Below are 19,569 nucleotides of genomic sequence, written 5' to 3'. Positions count from 1 at the left end.
TCTGAAATAATACCCACAGAAGGGAAGATCTGATAATGTTGCTCTAGGACTTTCCCTAATAGAAAGAGTGCCCCAAATTCTCAACTATGTGCCATGGTGTGGTCCTCAGATTATACAAATCTAGGAAAACTGTAAAGTTTATAAAAATTCCTCTTAAGAAATCATTCTTTTTTTCTCTAGTAACCAAGTAGCCACACCTCCTGTGATGCATCCCACTACAGGCAGAGTTCATGTTCGCTTGGCTAGAATTAGACACAAACAATGGGAAGATTCAAGGAAGAACTATTTATCGGATCTATGCCACTGACCTATGATAAAACTGTGCAGAGCAGAAAGGATTATTGTTAATCACAGAACATACACACACAAGTAATGATGAGCAAACGGACTGGGTAAACATAGGTTTATAAAATAAAGGTTGTCTTTATAGGAGTCCCTACAGTTACCACTTTGCAGCATTGCAACCCCATGAAAATATTCATTAATAACCAGAAAATTTTTAAAAAAGTAATCCCAGTGAAATAGCCCTCACAGACAATGTGGCTATCTCAGGCCAGAGTCAATGATGTTGTTGGTCAGTCTTTTGTTAAATATCCCCTATACAAAGCAAATACAAAGAAATCCATCAAAAGTTGAGTATCATGCAAGACAAGCAAAACTGCAGGAGGTCCTTAAAAATGATGTGAAAGAACCATTTAATTAAACACAAAGCCACTGACAGATTGGAACCTAAAGTGAGAGTCAGTTTAGGTTTTAGAGAAAAATCAAGAAGGTTCAAATGTAAGGTAAAAGACATTTCTACATTACCAAACATTTTTCTGAGGAAAAAAATACATCAAAAAACTGAGTAATTAATTCACTCTTTGTTCACTTAAGACCTAGGGAATTATATAAATTATTGCTTATTTTCTTAATATTACTTTTAATTTTCAAAATAAAGCCCCAATCAAACATTTTTTCCTCTATCTTCTAAAATCTTGGCATCTCTTTTAAGTAATTCTAAATAACTCTTCTAAGTAATTCATTCAGGTTTAATTATGCTTAGATAAAAGGGACCTGAGTCTACACATGAGTACCCCTGAAACGCTGGAACCCCTTTCAAAGTGAGGCATTAGTACTAGCCTGGTCTTTCCCAGACTGGGTAGGAAAAAACAAAACAAAACAAAGCAAAACACATTAGCTAATCTCTGCTCATAGGAATGGTTTCAGAAAGAATGGTTAACAGGTCATTTTAACTATGGAAAAGAAGATGCTTTTCAGGTTGTGAAGGCAAAGTAGGGACATAGAAAGAGATAACACTGCCAGGAACAGAGTATTATTTAAAAAATACATAACTGCACTAAAAGAAAACATTCCAAACCACTAAGGAATAAGGTATCCTGTAATATGAGAGCCAGAAGGGACAATTTACAACAATTTGGAAAGATTGGAGTATGGGAACTAGAAGCAGAGAGGAAGAGATAGTAGTAAACTCTGTATCCCTCTGCCTCCCCGCCCCCCCCCCCCACTTTCCCACTTCTCAAATTTCCTCGTGGTCCAATTTGCCTCTCCAGAGTTATCTCATTCTCTCAACAAACACTTTCAATTGGAAAGGAAACCTGATGACATTGTTTGAACCCCTGCACCTGCCATGACTAAAATCAATCTACTTCTAGCTGTCTGCAATATATGACTCAATACCACTTTTTATCAAACACAGTTTAAGTTCATTTCTGTCATTTGTAAGAGAAAGAGTGTGGAGGCCGAGAAAAATCAAGGCCATCCCACCTCAGGTTTAGCCTTAGCATAAGTACAGCCATCTCAGACCCCTTTGCCCAAGGGCTGAACTTTCCCTTACTTTACTTTAGTTTCAGGAAGCCCCACCCTACTTTTGTTCTAAGGACCCCCACCCTACTTTAGTAACAGGAACCCATAAATACCCGTGCCTTAGTTAAGCTCGGGGTCCAAGTCCCTACTCTGCTGCCTCAGGTATATTTGGGCCCAAGCTTAAGCATGTCACCTCGGGGTCCAAGTCCCTACTCCCGTGTGTCAGGTATACTTGGGCCCAAACTTAAGCTTGTCGAATAAACCCTCGTGTGATTGCATCAGTGTTGGCTCCTTGGTGGTCTCTTGGACACGAAAACTCAGGCAAAACAAGAGTTCTGACTAAATAGACTGGATTATGCTACTCCACCATAAAACTTTTCCTGATCACTTCTGGTTGTACCTTCTTTTAATCTCTTCCGAATTTCTGTAAGAACTTCTCTGTATCACTCACATTTTAACACGTGTAATAATTATTGAAATTACTTCTCCTACCACACTAAAACTAAAGTCTGTAAAGACAGACTGAATCTTAATTTTATATTCTGCCATATGGTATTTTCACACATTAAAGGCCAGAAAAAAGGCATGAATGGGTACATGAAGGAGAAGGAGGAAGGTACTCAACAATTCAGAATGGTTAATCAGGGTCTAATCAGTAGCAGGAGAAAGAAAAAGATACAAGAGCTATAATGTGGAGAAAAGGACCAAACGGACAAATAGTTGTACATGAGAGGTAAAAAAGGAAAAGAAGCAGTGTAGTAGAAAGGGGCCAGAGCTAAATTAGAATCAGAAGGGTTGGGTCCCTGTTTCCTACTCAACTACTAGTTCCTAATTAACTACTCATTTCATTTTCCTTGGCTTTGGTTTCTTTACTGGTAGCTAGGTCTCTTTCACTCAAGTTTCTCTCAGTGCCAACATTCTGCGTTTGTAAGCAGCTAAAGATAAGAGAATGAAGATCAATGAATATATAACCCATATCCTTTTTTGAGATGGGAGGCCAATAAAACACTGGAGAAAATAAAAAACACTGGACAAAGTATGAAGGCCTCATCTTACGAAGTACTATCAAACCAGATATTAAGCTACACTGTTTCCCCTAAGCACAATTATAATCATTTTCATTATCTCATCTAGTGAAGGAATTTCATGTACATCAAAGTTAGAAATCTTTTGAGGGCAGAGTTCTTTTGTGCTTTGATATTCCGAAAATGGTGATTCTACATTTTTTGTGACTCTAGAATTCTGGATTAATCAGAAATTATACTGCAGGCAGGATCAAGTATACAAAAGAGTTTTCTTGGAAACTGGTTGTTTGAAAGAGCAAATACATAGGGAAAAAGTGTACTTGTGTTTAAATTCCCAGACAAGGCCACAGAAACCTATTTAATCCATAATGAAATGAAAATAAAACATAGTAACTGCTATTGGAAGAGGCCCGTTAAACTCTGAGGTAAAGAAGGGCTGAGCAAATAGACATCAAAGGAAGGACAGCTGGTTTGTTTATAACTTAAATACTTCAGAAGAAGAGATTTAATAATCTCTGGAATATTTAATAATCTCTGGATTTAATAATCTCTGGAACAACTGAACCCAACCTGCAATATTAGCTAAGATGTCTAAAATAAGTTATAAAAACAGTATCATTAACATTGTTGCTATTTTACATTTCAGAGAACTTTCATGTATTATCTCTTATTTTTTCCCTTTAAAACAATCAGAAGCATTTCATAGTGTGTGCTTCATGAAAAAGCAGTTCCTCAAAGGCTAATGATTCTTTTTACAAAAGGGCTTCTGTGTGTTGTGTGAATCTGGGATGTGATGGAGCTGAAGAAAGTTAAATAAGCTTTTCCTCCCCTTTTTTCCCAGAGCCTTTAATATCCCAAAGTACAATCTGAATATCTAAGAAGGGTCACATGATATACAATGTGTCCCAAAGTTATGTCGCCATGGAACCATTTTTTCATTGTCGTTTCTCAAGATCAGGATCTCCATAATCAAAGTTGAGGAAAATGACGAGTTAGTAAAAACCTGGGAACATTATATAGAAAGAACAAATACCTTATATGCCTAATGGAAAGACTATTTGGGAGTCAGGAGGCAGGGATCCTACATTCAATTTTGCCATTTATTGACTCTGTGACCTCAGGAAAAAACCACTTAATCTTCCTGTGCCTTGATTTTGTCATTTGCAAACTAGCAGTTATAATTCTATTTGCAGTCTTTTTCAGGACTGGATAAAAGATATTAGATATATGAGATTATAAAATTATAAAATTCTAGACCTGCAGAAGACTTCTGAGACTACCCAGCAGTTCCATATCAAAAAGGTAATTGTAAGGACGTAAAATGACGCCCACATCTCCTAACTCTTAGCCCTGCATTTTTTCCCATACCATCACATGGGCTCCCATTCTTTAAAGGATAAAACCTCTCTAGCAGCAGAGTAAGTCTCAGAAAAGAACACAAACGAAGGTATACCTATCCTTAAAGTTCCCACTGGCTCTCTCTCTCTCTCTCCATCTCTCTCTCTCTCTCTCTCTCTCTATATATATATATATATATATACATTTAACCTAAAATAAGTAAAGCTTTGATAAACATGGAGAGGTAGAAAGATAAAAGGAGTTCATTCCACAATCACTTGGGAATTGAAGGTAGGCAATTCTATGAAATAATTCATTTCCATATCTAATTAACAGACTGATCCTACCATCATCAAAAATTTATCTAATCAACAACAGATAAAGAAAAGCAAATTTTTATTGAAATTAGGGAGAGAACCAAGGGTAGTTTGAAATGGACTAAAGCCGGAAGAGACTAGAAATAGGTGACTATTTGGTGATACGTATACAATTCATTGCTATTGTCAAAGCTTTGCAGCTTTCCTATAATAGAGTATAGAATTGTTTGATGCTAATTACTTAGTGATGTGCCAAAAGGATGTATTTATTTCACTTGAAACATAAGAAAAGCCCTTTTTCCCATACTGACAAATCAATGGGATAATTCTGGAATTCATTAAAAAGAAACACTAAGTGATCCAACAATAATAGCTTTACTTCCTGTGTAAAATACTTCAAAATATCTAAATGAATACAGAAATGCATGTTTCTGTGGCAAATTGTTCATTACTGAATCATTATCAACCCTTGTTAGACAAAATTTCTCATTTTTGCAATGTGCAAAATCATTAAAGTGTTTGAGAGCTCCATCACGAAAGACAGTAGCACTTTATAATCCACTATTTCTTCAGGCAAATGTGCTTATGGTTGAACATAGTACAAAAAATAACAACATCCCCTAGCATATGATTCTCCCCCTGCCTTAATGGTATTTTTATATGTTGACAGCAATAATGAAATATGTCACTGCTTCCCTATTAGCTTTAACTCTTTTTGAGCATTCTTCATTCATGGCATCACTGTTAGAATGATGAGGAAGGCTTTGGAACTATACAGTTCCAAATGCTTCTAATACTGCTATGCACATCTTAGTCATGCTTTAACAACATAGCTTTTTGGCCTGAAATTTGCTTAAATTATCAAATGGCTAGAAAAGTAACCTATGCACTGTAACTCTACCGAGTGCTATCAACCCACATATTTGGATACGTAACAGTTCATTTCCTTCAGCTCACATCAAGTTGGATTGCTTGTTGCTGTATGGAACTACTTTACAATTTAGGAGATAATAACTTCCAAAAGCAAGTTACTGTCATGCAGAGTGCTTACACTAAACTGCTAGATACCTCATTTGATCATTTTTATTGAAAATAAAAGGGAAAAAAATACAGTAAATTAGGTATTGCCAATGACCAGTGAAATCCTTTTGAAAATATCTGCCTAATCTTTTCAGGGTTCATTTCCCCCTTATTTATAGGTAAATAAACGTTTTTAAGACTTGATAATTAAGATTTAAAATGAAAATGTAGCTTCACCTGATTAATTGTACAGTGTAGTTCAGATGAAAGCAGGGTTTTTTTCCACTTATATTGTGAAGAGATTGATCTATTTATAAATTTGAGTTTTTATAATATTTTAAGACTTATTTTAGATGCTGATTTAATACACAGGGTATGCATGACTATTAAAAGTATTCTAATACTTATCTATAAACTGAAGAAACCAACAAGCACACACTCATAGCTGCTCTGTCTTTAAGAAAATGTTACCTCAAACTGAATTACAGAAATATTTTTAGCCAACAGATGCTCAGACCAAGTGACTGACATGCATACTTCTTATTCATTTAATTCCCACACTTATCCCCACAATTTTAACAGTCACCTTGGCTCAAAGCTATGCTAATGATGCAATTCTACTGGGCTTAAGAATCGTAACTGTGAGCTAAGAATAAATATAAACACATACATTTTAAAAAGGGCAATTTCTGATTTTTCACGTTTAAGAAGTATAGCCTCAATTAAGAAAGCTTAGTTCAATCTGAAATTACAAAAACACTGACTGAGTTTGCTCTACCATATTACAATAAATTAAATGCTACTTGGGGAAAAGATATACTATAGAATGAAATTATTTGGAGTGTCACATCTATTTTACTTTGATAGTAAGTTCAACAGAAAATTAAAAAGATAAAAAAGTTTTCCCCAACTAAGTGCAAGGATAATTATTTTGTTCTCAATTTAATTCTGATTTTTACCTGGGATGATATGATTTCCATTTGCATTTATGTTAAAACAAACTGTCATTTTAAACACAAGTTTTATTGCTCATTAGATTTTTAACTCTTATGTCATACTCAATGATTCTGGCTTGAAAGTGGTAACTGCTTTAGGCAAAATCCACACTAGAATATCAGACAGTCTCCTCAACACTTTATAGAGGATAAGGGAATTAAACAAAGACTGTGCAAAGCAAAACCATTTATAAAGAAATTGCAGACCACCAGGATTTTGGATTTGGATAATCCACTTAGTTTAGCATGGCTGTGTCTTAAAAAGACAATTCCAAGACCATAATATAGGTCACGTCCTTAAGAAACAGAGTAAGTAATGAAATCAATGTCAATTACACAAACTTCCACATTTACACGATGCCACTGACAACAAGTAAAACAGATTAAACAAAGCTTTCTAATATTCCCAGGACCAGCACAAGCAAGAAGGAAAAATAATGGTATAAAACACAGGTTCTTTTTAATCAGGTTCTGCAAAAAGGTAAAACTGTTGCTTTAAAAAAAAAAAAAAAAAAAGGGCACCCAAACTAGGCGGTGAAAAAAGCTTGGGCTTGTCACTTCAGCTTGAACAGCTATAAACTTTCACATGAGAAAGAAAGAGGTAAGGGAGAGAGTGATACGTGTTTTGCAGGGAGAAGAGAGAAATAAAAAGAAAAGCTAACCTAAAGGTTTCGCCAAAATATAATAATCCGGTTTAGGTGGTAGGTAGTATCCTTCAAAGTACAACTTCATTAATGCAGAACACAACTTCAAAATCCCCAATATGAACCCAAGTGCTTAAAACAAATGCTGCCAACATCTAAATGCTCTATTAAGTTTTAATCAAATAGTGCCAAAAGAAATATTGTCCAACATAAGTAAAATCTGCTTAAAATCAATCCTTTATCATATTTTTAATTGCCACATATAGATTCGACTGTTAAGACAAATAGTAAATTATAAATGTCCCAAAATGCTTCTTTGCCCAGAAAGCAGAAAACATAAAATGCCTGATATCACAAAGACACTGCCAAATTTAAAAACAATGCTGCTTCCTTTTTTTGGTACCAGTGATATTTCTGAATGCTTGCTCCTCAAATTGAGCTGAACAAGGAAAGCCCGGATGCCCCTAGAAACACAAGAACTTTTTTTTCTAGATACTTACATGTATTTCTTGGACAAAGGACTAAAAAATGTCTCTGACCAAAAAGGCTTTGTAAAGACTACTTGCAGAGAATTACCAACTTACCCATCAGATTTGAGTTCATGAAAGGTGTTGGGGACAAGCCTTCGTGGGCCCCTAATCGACTGTCATTCAAGTGATCACTGTAATGAGGGCTGTCTGTAAAACCCTAGGGGGAAAAAAAAAGACCAGATTATTAAAGAGATTATTTGGCAGCCCTGCTAATTGAGCATAATGACACTCATCTAATTAATATACAGACTTACAAATGGTCATTCCTAACCAAGTTCCTTGTTCATTACTTGAAAATCTAAACAGAAGTGCTCCTTTTATTCCTTTTAAGGTTTTAAAGTATTTTCTTAATGATCTTAAAGAAAATTAGCCCTATGAACTCGTTACAGCCAAAAAAAAAGTTCTATAGGTCATTTTTTAAAAAAAGGATAAACTAAGAAAATATACTTTTAAGTTGTAATAAATTAGGAAAATATTTATTTCTACCTTCCCTCCTCAGTCTCCAAACCCTACCTATTAAGAGGTAATTACAAGTTTAAATTAAAATATTAAAAATAATCCACAATCAATATACTAGAAATGAATCTTTTCCTGAATGGCAAACATATATTTAACAATACTAGTATAACAAGACAGACTACTAGAAAAACTGAACCATGTAAAAAGGAAAACATTTGTTAAAAGCAGCTGATTTAGGGTGCCTGGGTGGCTCAGTCGGTTAAACCTCTGCCTTCGGCTTAGGTCATGATCTCAGGGTCCTGGGATCGAACCCCACAGTGGGCTCTCTGCTTGGCAGGGAGCCTGCTTCCCCCCCCTCTCTCTGCCTGCCTCTCTTGTCTACTTGTGATCTCTCTGTCAAATAAATAAATAAAAAATCTTAAAAAACAAAAACAAAAACAGCTGATTTAAATTCTTGAGTCTTGAAGATGAAATTGCACACACCATGAACATATTAAAGTTAATGTTATTATTTCAAAATAGCTGTTACTAAATTTCTCTTTATAACTTAAGACATGTTTAAAAAAAAAACAAAGGAGGAAAAAAGATACTAAGGTTACAAGTAAATGTTATAAAAGCTCTGTGGATTAAGAACTGTTATAGTTTTTAACTCTTAACACATACTAAGTACAGAATCATATTGTTTTTAAAAAAGGCTTTGAATCCTGGTTAGTTAAACCTCAGGTGATATCTACACTTTTGCTAACTTAAAATGATTTTAGTAAAGATGAGAAAAACTTCCTAGAGGCCCAAACAGGGAAGCAAACTGCCTTGGCTCACAGAAACCAGAGATCACGCAGAATCCCCTGGGACTATAAAATCATCAATCACTGAACATTTATCATTACCCCGACCGCAGGCTAACATTCAAGAAGACATTAATGGGGCTGAAACAGGCCTCACTACCTTTGCCGGCATGCTGTCAGTTCAACCACAGGGCTAGGAACTGAGGGCTAAATAACTGTCAAGTCATTACAATTGCTTATGGATGCATGTCACAACTCCTTCTGCTGTTCTGTTTTAAAACTAACCTTCTGGGAGTGCTAACTCCCAAATGAATCTTTGTTTCATTTTTATCTACTTTAGAATTACTGATACACATGTGATAGACATTCAAGAAGAATCTTGGTGACATTTACAACTTGGTTATGACCACAAGGGTGTCCTCTGGTAACCACAACGAAAGTCTCCTCGGTCACAGCCACACGCAGCAGAAGCTGTACAAAACAGAATGGCTCCTAGCGAAGGTCAGTTTTTGGAGTTTACTTCTGTTATTTAAAACTTAACACTCTTGAGGTGCTAAGTGACATATCACTATCTCACAGACATCTGGGTATTTTTCTGCCACTTCCTCCCACTGTCACTTTTAGGTATTTAAGTCCAAACAAGGCATTAAAACCTACAAAACACCCACTGAAATACTGTTTACCATCATTAAACAAAGATATTACTCCAGAAAAACGCCCACAGAAATGTGTTTGTAGGTGAGCCACATTGTTCACCTTCATTTAAATGCAAAAGAATAATAAAAGATTAATTTTGTGTGCTCTCAGAACTCTTCATTTTTGAAGTACCAAAAAAGAACGTTTTTTTCCTTCCTGATCATAAAAATAAAAACATTCAAGTTTTTTTTAAAACTATCTCCTAAAGCAGAAGTATACAAATAGATCTAAGTTTTAGGATATCACCAAATGATTATACACACACAGTATATTAACTTCACAGATTACGTGTAATACAGTTAACATAGGGCATATTTATCTCTAAGCCCCCATTAATATGTGCTCAGAGAACACAGAAATTATTTCACGATCAACCATACAAAATGTACATCCACAGGCTGTAGGACATAGTACAGAATTTACTACAAGATTATTTCCCAGGGGCGCCTGGGTGGCTCAGTGGGTTAAAGCCTCTGCCTTCGGCTCAGGTCATGATCCCAGGGTACTGGGATCGAGTCCCGCATCGGGCTCTCTGCTCAGCAGGGAGCCTGCTTCCTCCCTCTCTCTCTGCCTGCCTCTCTGCCTACTTGTGATCTCTGTCTATCAAATAAATAAAATAAAATCTTTAAAAAAAAAAAAAAAAGATTATTTCCCAGTCTACTCAGAAAATCTGGGATTGTCATACCGCACTACAGAGAAGTAGTCTATAAACTTTTTTCATCACATACAAGGAAGATATGAATATGGGCCATTATTACCTATTTATTCATAAATTGTATACACATATGATTAACCAACATATAAAATTTCTGTAAAGCTTAATTTTTGCTCATGTAAGACTAAAAATTTACTAGAAATTTGATTATTTTCCCCTACACCTGAAAGGTTCATCTTTTCTTTTTTTTTTTAAGATTTTATTTATTTGAGAGAGAGAATGCATGGGGAAGCAGATTCCCCACTGAACAGGGAGCAAGACATGGGGCTCCATCCCAGGACCCCGGGGGGATCATGACCTGAGCTGAAGACAGACGTTTAACCAACTGAGCCACCCAGGAGCACCTTAAAGGTTCATCTTTTTTTTTTTTTTTTTTTTAAGATTTTATTTATTTATTTGACAGACAGATCACAAGTAGGCAGAGAGGCAGGCAGAGAGAGAAGGGAGGAAGCAGGCTCCCTGCTGAGCTGAGAGCCTGATGCGGGGCTCGATCCCAGGACGCTGGGATCATGACCTGAGCCGAAGGCAGCGGCTTTAACCCACTGAGCCACCCAGGCGCCCCTTAAAGGTTCATCTTAATGCATACAATTTTCTTGAAAAGTCACAGCCCAAGAAGCAAAAAAAAGACAGATCTTCATCCACAGATGCAAACTGATGCTAGAGGACAGAACAAAGAAAACGGGCTTATAGATGGCTGTCATAGTTTTGGATCTAGCACACAACAAAACTCACTTCAAAGACAAACTGGCTACTGTTTCGAGATTATTCCTGTCATTGCTTCTGCACAGTAGTAGTGATATCCACCAGAACAGAACTTTTTGTGAACCATGATGAAAAGTTACAATGCTATTTAGAAACATTTAAATAAGATCACTTTGTCACATGTTTAAGATTGGTTCTAGAAAAGTACAGTCTCTGTCAGCATGATAATGTGTCAACTAACTGGTTGATACCTATAACAGTGCTTTGCAAACTTCAATATTCATATCAACTGACTAGAGATCATGGTACAATACAGATTAAGAGCCTTAAGGTCTAGAGTGGGGCCCGAGATTCTGCAGTTCTACCACAAAGGTGATGTGATGCTACCAGTCCACAGACCACACTTCAAGTAGTAAGAACCAAGACAATCTGGAAATAAAGATCTCTTTCACTTATAGACAGGAAAAATTCAAGGCTTGGAACGTAATAGCCAGGTACCATCACTCCCTCAAATAAGAACCACATTAAAATGTCAGAAGTTTCAAGGTAAGAATAATTAGGGAGAAATCCCATAGTTCACCAAAAAATCTAAAGCAATTAGAGTAACAAACTATTTTTATGTATGTAGGTATATATTCCTCCATATAGTTTTAAGTAGACAACAGATGTCAAATAGAGCTTTAATGGAAGAAGTTAGTTAACCTGGTGTTTAAACAGAAGACTCCCGAGTACCACATAGAGTTAGGCAATGAGGATGGATGCTCATAAGTAGACATGGCAAAAGAGAAGACTGCCATAACATAATACAGTATGGGGATAACAGAACAGTAAGGAAGATAGAGGACTCATACAGGGGCCAGCCAGAATATTAAAGAGTGGAGAAAATAAGAGGAAGGTGACTGGCCCGAGGGAGGAGTTAGAGTAAAACAAAAGGAACAAAAACAAATCAAGAAATTGTTAAGATGAAGCCCAAGTACATCAGTCAATGGAATTGACAAATGAATGCTATATTCAATTCTGGAATGAAAAGGATATAATGAAAAGGAAATAAACCAGTAAGATCATTAAATACAGAACAACCATGGTACATATTTTAAATTGATAGAGCGTTACTATGCTAATAAAAATGGTCAAACCTGATCCCCTACAGCTCCTAATTCAGATCTTGAATTCTGTAAAATGGATTTACTATGAAAATAACCATTTTCATACTAAAATAACCATGAGACTTATTGTATATGAGAGATGATAAACACTACATTATGAAGAATATGCAATATTACCAGATTCATCTATCATATAGCTTTTGTCATAATATTTTTAGTCAAAAATACTTCCAAATGCACCCTAAAAAATTACTGTTCCCGTTTTATGATAAAAATGGAGGGGGCACCTAGGTGGCTCAGTTGGTTAAGTGTCCAACTTTTGATTTCAGTTCAGGTCATGATCATGGAATTGAGCTCTGCTTTGGGCTCTGACCAGCGGGGAGTCTGCCTGAGATTCTCTCTCCCCTCTTCCTCTGTCCCCTCACCCTGTGCTCTCATGCTCTCTCTCTCAAAAATGATGAATCTTTAAAAAAATGGAAAGAACTCAAAATATCAATAACTGACAAAATCAGTCATTGCACAGGTTACAAAAACTGTTCAACTTCATACTTAAAAATCTATCTAAATTGCAATTTAATTTGCAAATCCTAAACAGCTTCATCTGAATGCATAACACTCTGCCAAACCTTTGTATTGTGGAACATGTTCTATAAAAAATGCATTTAGTACTTTTTTCTATGCTCTTTTCATGGTACAGAATTCAGAAATGGTAATCCCTGCTCCAATGTGACAGTAGACCTGAAGTAATCAATCAAATCTGCTATCATTTTTAAACTAATTTAAATGGCATGTAAATCAAATATTTTCTACCACAAACAACAAAACAAAAGCACCTAGTATTATTTATTTACATAATAATACTCTATTCTTATTTGTCTCCTCAAAAATATAAGAACTTTTTACCGCTGGATAATTTTTTAAACAGCTCATTAAAAAAGTTTATTTCACCCAACCAATAAATAAAGTGTAATCACCAGAGTACCTCCCCAGGTGGAGAACAGATTCCTGGTTTTTCTAACCTATTTTGTTATTTCTTTGTATGAAAACTAGTGTCTAATCCTATTTTGAAATATGCTTTCCAATTTTTTTCAATAGTTTAAAAGGGCGGGGTGGGAAAAGTCTATTTCAATAAAGATTTACTTTCTCAGAAAAGCTTCCCCTCTTTCCCAGACCCTAATAAGACCAAATTGGGTGAATTCATTCTAGGCTCCCACAACAGCAAGAATTTCCATTATATCACTGCTCACACTTACTGAAATTACCTATTTAATTATCCATTTAAATTATACCATAATTATCTGTTATAATTGCACAGTACTGTGTAGTGGATAAATGTGGAAGTTTTGGAGCCAGACTGGCAGATGTGAATTCCATCTTTTCATCCACACATGCTAGCTGTGTGACTTGGGGCAAAGTAATTTTTCTTGCCTCAGTTTCATTATCCATAAAATCAGAATAATAATAAGTACTACCTTCATCTCACAAGTTGTTGTAAGGAGTAATGAGTTAATATATTGTAGTAAATGGAAAAGTGCTTGGCACATAGTAAGCACACAATAAAAACTCATCATCATTTTTATCATTTCACTTAGAAGTCATTACGTCAAAGAAATTTTGAGAAGGCAGGGACTGTGTCTGGTTTTTTTTTTTTTTTTTTTTTTTGATGACTATATCCTCAGAACAATGGCTGGCACATATATAGCAGTTGCTCAATAAATGACAGATTGGAGATTTCAGCTGCTAAATTTTTATAATGCTGCAGGGGTTTAGATATTAAAAAGGCTAAATGAGCTTTTCTACAGAACACCCAATAAGTAGCAGAAAGAAGGCTGATGAAGTACCAGTTTATTTAACTGGATTGAATTAAGAAACCACAGACTTTGGTATTCAAAGAGCCACAAGATTTCACACCAGCTATTGAAATCCTCTAGCTTCTATGTAATCAAAGCCAGTAGAATCAGCTAAAAGCCATAAGCCATCAGAAAGCTTTGGTCCAGACCTGGGTACAAATGGGTGGTTACATCTCAAAGAGAAGTAAAATGGAAATAAAACCATGCAGAAATAAAACAAATGAAATTTAAAAGAAAACAGGTGACCTTATTGTATTTATTTACCCCTATGATAAATTACCAAAATAAATGTCTAGACAAAGAATGTCATATTTTTTAAGCTAATCCTTGAATGTGATTATCTCTCTCAGTTAAAATATACCCATGAAAAAGAGAAGTGAGTTGACTCGATCACAGTAGTCTGTTATCTGAAAGCAGGAACTGTGTCTCTATCATGGTACTCTACCACTAAGTGACAAGCACATTAATGGGTACACAGTATTAAAAATAAAATTTATTAATTTAATGAATGAGTGAAAAACTAACACTGTTAATCAGGCCTACATATGAAAAAGCTACTTAATATTCAGTATGTTAAGGTTCTGTTATCCTTTAACAGGTCAGATGCTAATATATAATAAATTTTCTTGACAGAGAAATAGATTTTGTCATCCAGATTCATAAATTCCTAAAGGGAAAAAATGTTTTATTCCTCTTTACGATTCCAAAAGAGACCAGCAGAGAATTTTGCATGTCATTAGGTAAGTTTTTCTTTTTTCTGTTTTTTTAAGAAAGAGAGAGGAGAGTGTGAGGGTGGGGGGGGCAGAAGGAGAGAGAGAATCCTAAACAGGTCCCATGTCCAGCACAGAGCCTGACACAGGACCTGAGCTCATTCATGATCTTGAGATCACAAACTGAGCCAAAATCAAGAGTTAGACACTTAATCAACTGAGCCACCCAGGTACCCCATGTGTTTAAACTTTTCTTGAGGATGAATAACCCCTCCAGGTAACTTCTAAAAGTTTTTTTTTTAATTATTATTATTCTTTCTTTTGTATTCTCTACTCCCAAACTCAAACCCTGACCCTGAGATCAAGAGTCACATGCTCTTCCTAATGAGCCAGCAAAGCACCCCTCCAGATAACTTTTTTTTTTTTTAAGATTTTATTTATTTATTTGACAGACAGAGATCACAAGTAGACAGAGAGAGAGGAGGAAGCAGGCTCCCCGCCGAGCAGAGAGCCCCATGCAGGGCTCGATCCCAGGACCCCGAGACCACGACCCGAGCCGAAGGCAGAGGCCTCAACCCACTGAGCCACCCAGGCGCCCCTCCAGGTAACTTTTTAATTAATGAAGGGTAGGAAGCGGTTTCATACAAATACTGTAACACCAGACTGAACAGCAAGTCTTGAATTGTCTTGGGTAGGAGGGGAGGGAGAATCAAACTCTTTGAGAGGTGAAAGGATTCTCCAAAAATATGATGGATACATGAAACACTGCTTAGTACAAGGACATAAATTACTTTTGAATGTGAGATCCCAGAGGATCACCTAAAAAAAGTACATACGGGTTCAGTTCTAAGTGAGCCTACTCATGTTCACAAATGTATCCAAGTAATTGCTAATGTCATCTGTTAGAAGCAGATTTGATGCTTTCTTGCTCTAACCTATAGCTTTGTCATGTTTGAAAGTTTACGAGCAGAAAGGTTTCTATATTTCATCTGTTCAAAGTTCCTTCTCTATGTGGAGAAATCAAAACATCTCTAGGCATAACAGGAAAAAGTTTATTGAAATGGGAAAAGTAAAAAATATATTACTGAATACAGATGGTACGTAAGATTTTAGAGCCCTAACAAACCATATAGTTCACACTCATTTTATCTACCATACAGATGAGGAGACATTAGTTAAGCTGAGTGTTTTGCTAAAGATCTGGAAGTGAGGGACTGGGCTCGCTGAAATTAATAAAAATGCCATACACCTCATAATAAACTCACAGGGGATTCTAAAACTAACACTATGAGGCAAATATAGCCAAGATTCTCATTTTATGTATTAAAAAACTAAAGTTTAGGGTAACCAAGATGACAAACAGATGGACTCAAACTCTGAATCATTAACTTCTAATAAAAAGCTTCCCTCTTATTCTGTACCAGTATCATATGCTATATAAAGTAAGTCTTGGGGTGCCTGGGTGGCTCAGTGGTTTGTAAAGCCTCTGCCTTCGGCTCAGGACATGATCCCAGGGGCCTGGGATTGAGCCCCGCATCAGGCTCTTTGCTCAGCAGGGAGCCTGCTTCCCCCTCTTTCTCTGCCTGCCTCTCTGCCTACTTGTGATCTGTCAAATAAATAAATAAAAAATATTAAAAAAAAAAAGTCTTGCTCCTAAAGTTCTTGTAAATTTCCTTGATATGAAGTTCAATAAAGATGAGCAAATCTCTTTTTGGTGCTTTTAAGACACTTCATTCTGACTAATATTTTCCCATACTGTAGGTCTCCATCTTTTAGGTTTTTCGATTCTAAATTCTCAATTACCATCCTTCTTACAGATTTTGGAAGTTAACTCTTCAGGAATGGCTATATCAAAATCATAAATCCATTAACACATGAAACATAAAAAGTGAAGAACATTTTTGTACTACGAGTACAAAAGGATGTAACGTAAATTAGTTTATTAAAAAATATTAACACATCTATACTGTAACTATTTTATATATAAAATTCAAGGGCAAAATGTAAATTAAGAATAATGTTGTTATATTAGTTTGTGATATTATAAATAAGCAGCACCACAAGGATTGATGTTTCTAAGAATACAGGAAATATTACATAGAGGAGGTTCCAATTTTTTTTTTTTTTCTTTAGTTTTAGCTCCACCTACTATGTGGTTCTCACCAAAACTACAGACAGTAACTTCAGACAAGAAGCATACTATTCTGTTGATGGTTTCTAATCTTTAGATTTTGGCTGCTTCTCATTAACTGGCAAAACTAACAGAGACTAACTTATTTCCAGTTCAGAAACAGATGCTCCATTGAGGGGAAAAATTTGAAAAACAATGAAAAGTAAACTCAATTAGAAAATTCTCTACCTTAAAAAATTATATTATAAAACATTGTGCAACATGTATAAAATTTTTAAGACACCTGTTAATTTAGTTTATTCCTAAATTAACATCCTGAGTTTACACCTATAAAAGGTTTCTTTTTAAAAGATTTTATTTATTTGAGAGAGAGAGAGAGAGAGAGAGCACAAACATGAAGGGGGTGCAGAAGGAGAAGCAGACTCCCCACTGAGGAGCTGATGTGGGGCTCAATCCCAGAACCCTGGGATCAGGACCTGAGTCAAAGGCAGGTGCTTGGGAGCCCCTATAAAAGTTTTATTAAAAAATTACAAACTTGGGGCACCTGGATGGCTCAGGCAGTAAATGTCTGACTCTTACATATTTTAAAGCTTTTATCTTCTACTACTGTATGTCAACAGATTATGATGAAGCACGAAATAACTGTTCAATAAATATTTTTAAATATTTGGGGCCCAGGGGTAGCTCAGTGGGTTAAGCGTCTGCCTTCGGCTCAGGTCGTGGTCCAGGGTCCTGGGATGGAGTCCTGCATTGGGCTCCCTGCTCAGCAGGGAGCCTGCTTCTCTCTCCACCCCTCCCCCTGCTCATCTCTCTCTCTCTCTCTCAAATGCTCATGATATCTCTCTCTCTCAAATAAATAAAATCTTTTTAAAAACTTTAAATATTTGCTATTTGTGAGATCAATTCAAATAAATCAAAGCCAGGAACAAATAACATTGCCGCAATAATTCTTGCATTAAGAAGCGATAATTAGGGACGCCTGGGTGGCTCAGTGGGTTAGGCCTCTGCCTTCGGCTTGGGTCATGATCCCGGGGTCCTAGCATCGAGCCCCGCGTCAGGCTCTCTGCTCGGCGGGGGGCCTGCTTCCTCCCTCTCTCTCTGCCTGCCTCTCTGCCTACTTGTGATCTCTGTCTGTCAAATAAATAAATAAATAAATAATCTTAAAAAATTTTAAAAAATTAAAAAAAAAGAAGCGATAATTAATTGTGAGAAGAACAGATACCTACCAATAAGCAAAACAATGTTCTTGCATACAATAACATGTTTTTAAATAATTTTAAAACACCAGTTCCATATGTTAAATTCTGTTGAATATGTTTATTTTGTATTAGGTGAGAAAAATAAAAGCAAAAGTCAATTAGTATATAGAATAATATTTAACCTCTATACAATTTACAAGAAAAAGACAAGAAACTGTAAGTATTATGAGTTTTAAATTTTACTTGTCTACATTTTCTAAAATTTCTATGAAAACCATTTACTGCTTTCAAAAAAAGATAAGTTTTTCAGTTTTTCCTCTAACATGATTAAAGTACCGTACTTTCATTGTAGAAAATGGGTAATTATACGGAAATAGCATCAAGTAAGTGGGAAAAAAAAAGAGTCCCATTTTACCTCAAATGAAATGCAAAATTTCATTTTGACATTTTCCCCCAATTTTTAAATGTTTCTAAACTAGTTTACATACGTAAAAATGTATGTAATAAATAGCTACATATTCACCAATCAACAAATAAAACATTGCCAATACAGCTCAACCCCTATGGAATTCTCTCGAATTCCCCTCTGAAGTAAACAATATCCTAAGTTTGTCTTTTTATTGCTTTCATGCATTACTTAATACTTCTATTACATATACACATTCCCTAACATATAGCACCATTTTGCATGTTTCAAAATGTTGTCTAAATAGTATCCCTTTTTCTTTACTCACTTAACATTCAATATGTAAGACTAACACATGTTGAAAACGTGTAGCACTGGTATATACATGTCACTACTATATAATATTCTATTTATAAACATACCACAATTTATCTATCCATTCCCCTTTCAATGACATTTAGCTTGCTTCCCACTTTTCTCCATTACAAATAAGACTGCTATGAACACTTCAGTAGTACGTCTCTTTGCATATACATGACAATTTATGTGAAATTTTCTCTAGGAGTGGAATTCCTAGGTTATAGAGTATGCACACCTTCGTATGCACACCTTCAAAGTTACTACATATTGCCGAACTGTTCTGTAGAACAGAAATATACTATCATTTAGGGGAAAAAAAGTCTCATATTTCATACTAAATTCAGAAAGTTTCTGAGCTATACAGAGAGCCCCAACTTACGAGAGAAAGCTTCTAAAGCCCACTTACAAGTTTTATGTAACTTGTGATGCACTTTCCAGATGGTAAAAAACAAAGCAATCAAGAGTACATTTCCTTATCAGTTCATTTAACCCTTATGTAGTTTTTTTCTTATCCAAAATAGACAGACCTGGATTAAAAGCTAGTCCTTTGTCATAATAAATATTCAAGACCACATTTGTTAAATGAGTTAGTCTTCTCTAGGCCCCTTAGTTTACATTAATGTTCTATAAATAATACTGTGTCCATTACTCCAGGTGTTGATCAAGCAAAATTTGACAGAAATACAGTAATAATTTCAGTTTGTTATCTGGTCTTGATGTTCAGTGTTAATACAGGCTGTCATAGCCACTTGGCAACAGTGTTGACTGTGCTAAT

The 19,569-nt window shown here is 35.6% G+C and overlaps 1 protein-coding gene across 3 annotated transcripts in view; it reads right to left on the bottom strand.

The window, feature by feature from the left end:
- Nucleotides 1-19,569, bottom strand: part of TCF12 (transcription factor 12) — a 378,601-nt gene that overhangs the window by 175,108 nt on the left and 183,924 nt on the right. For all 3 annotated transcript variants that reach the window (XM_080807423.1, XM_080807424.1, XM_080807422.1), the window contains one exon: nt 7,730-7,832. In XM_080807423.1, the coding sequence (XP_080663549.1) occupies nt 7,730-7,832 (103 nt within the window). The remainder of the gene's footprint in view (nt 1-7,729; nt 7,833-19,569) is intronic.

This window comes from Martes martes (assembly GCF_963455335.1).
Source record: "Martes martes genome assembly, chromosome: 7".
In the NCBI taxonomy this organism is placed as follows: domain Eukaryota; kingdom Metazoa; phylum Chordata; class Mammalia; order Carnivora; family Mustelidae; genus Martes; species Martes martes.
This window is presented reverse-complemented; position numbering and strand designations above follow the sequence as displayed.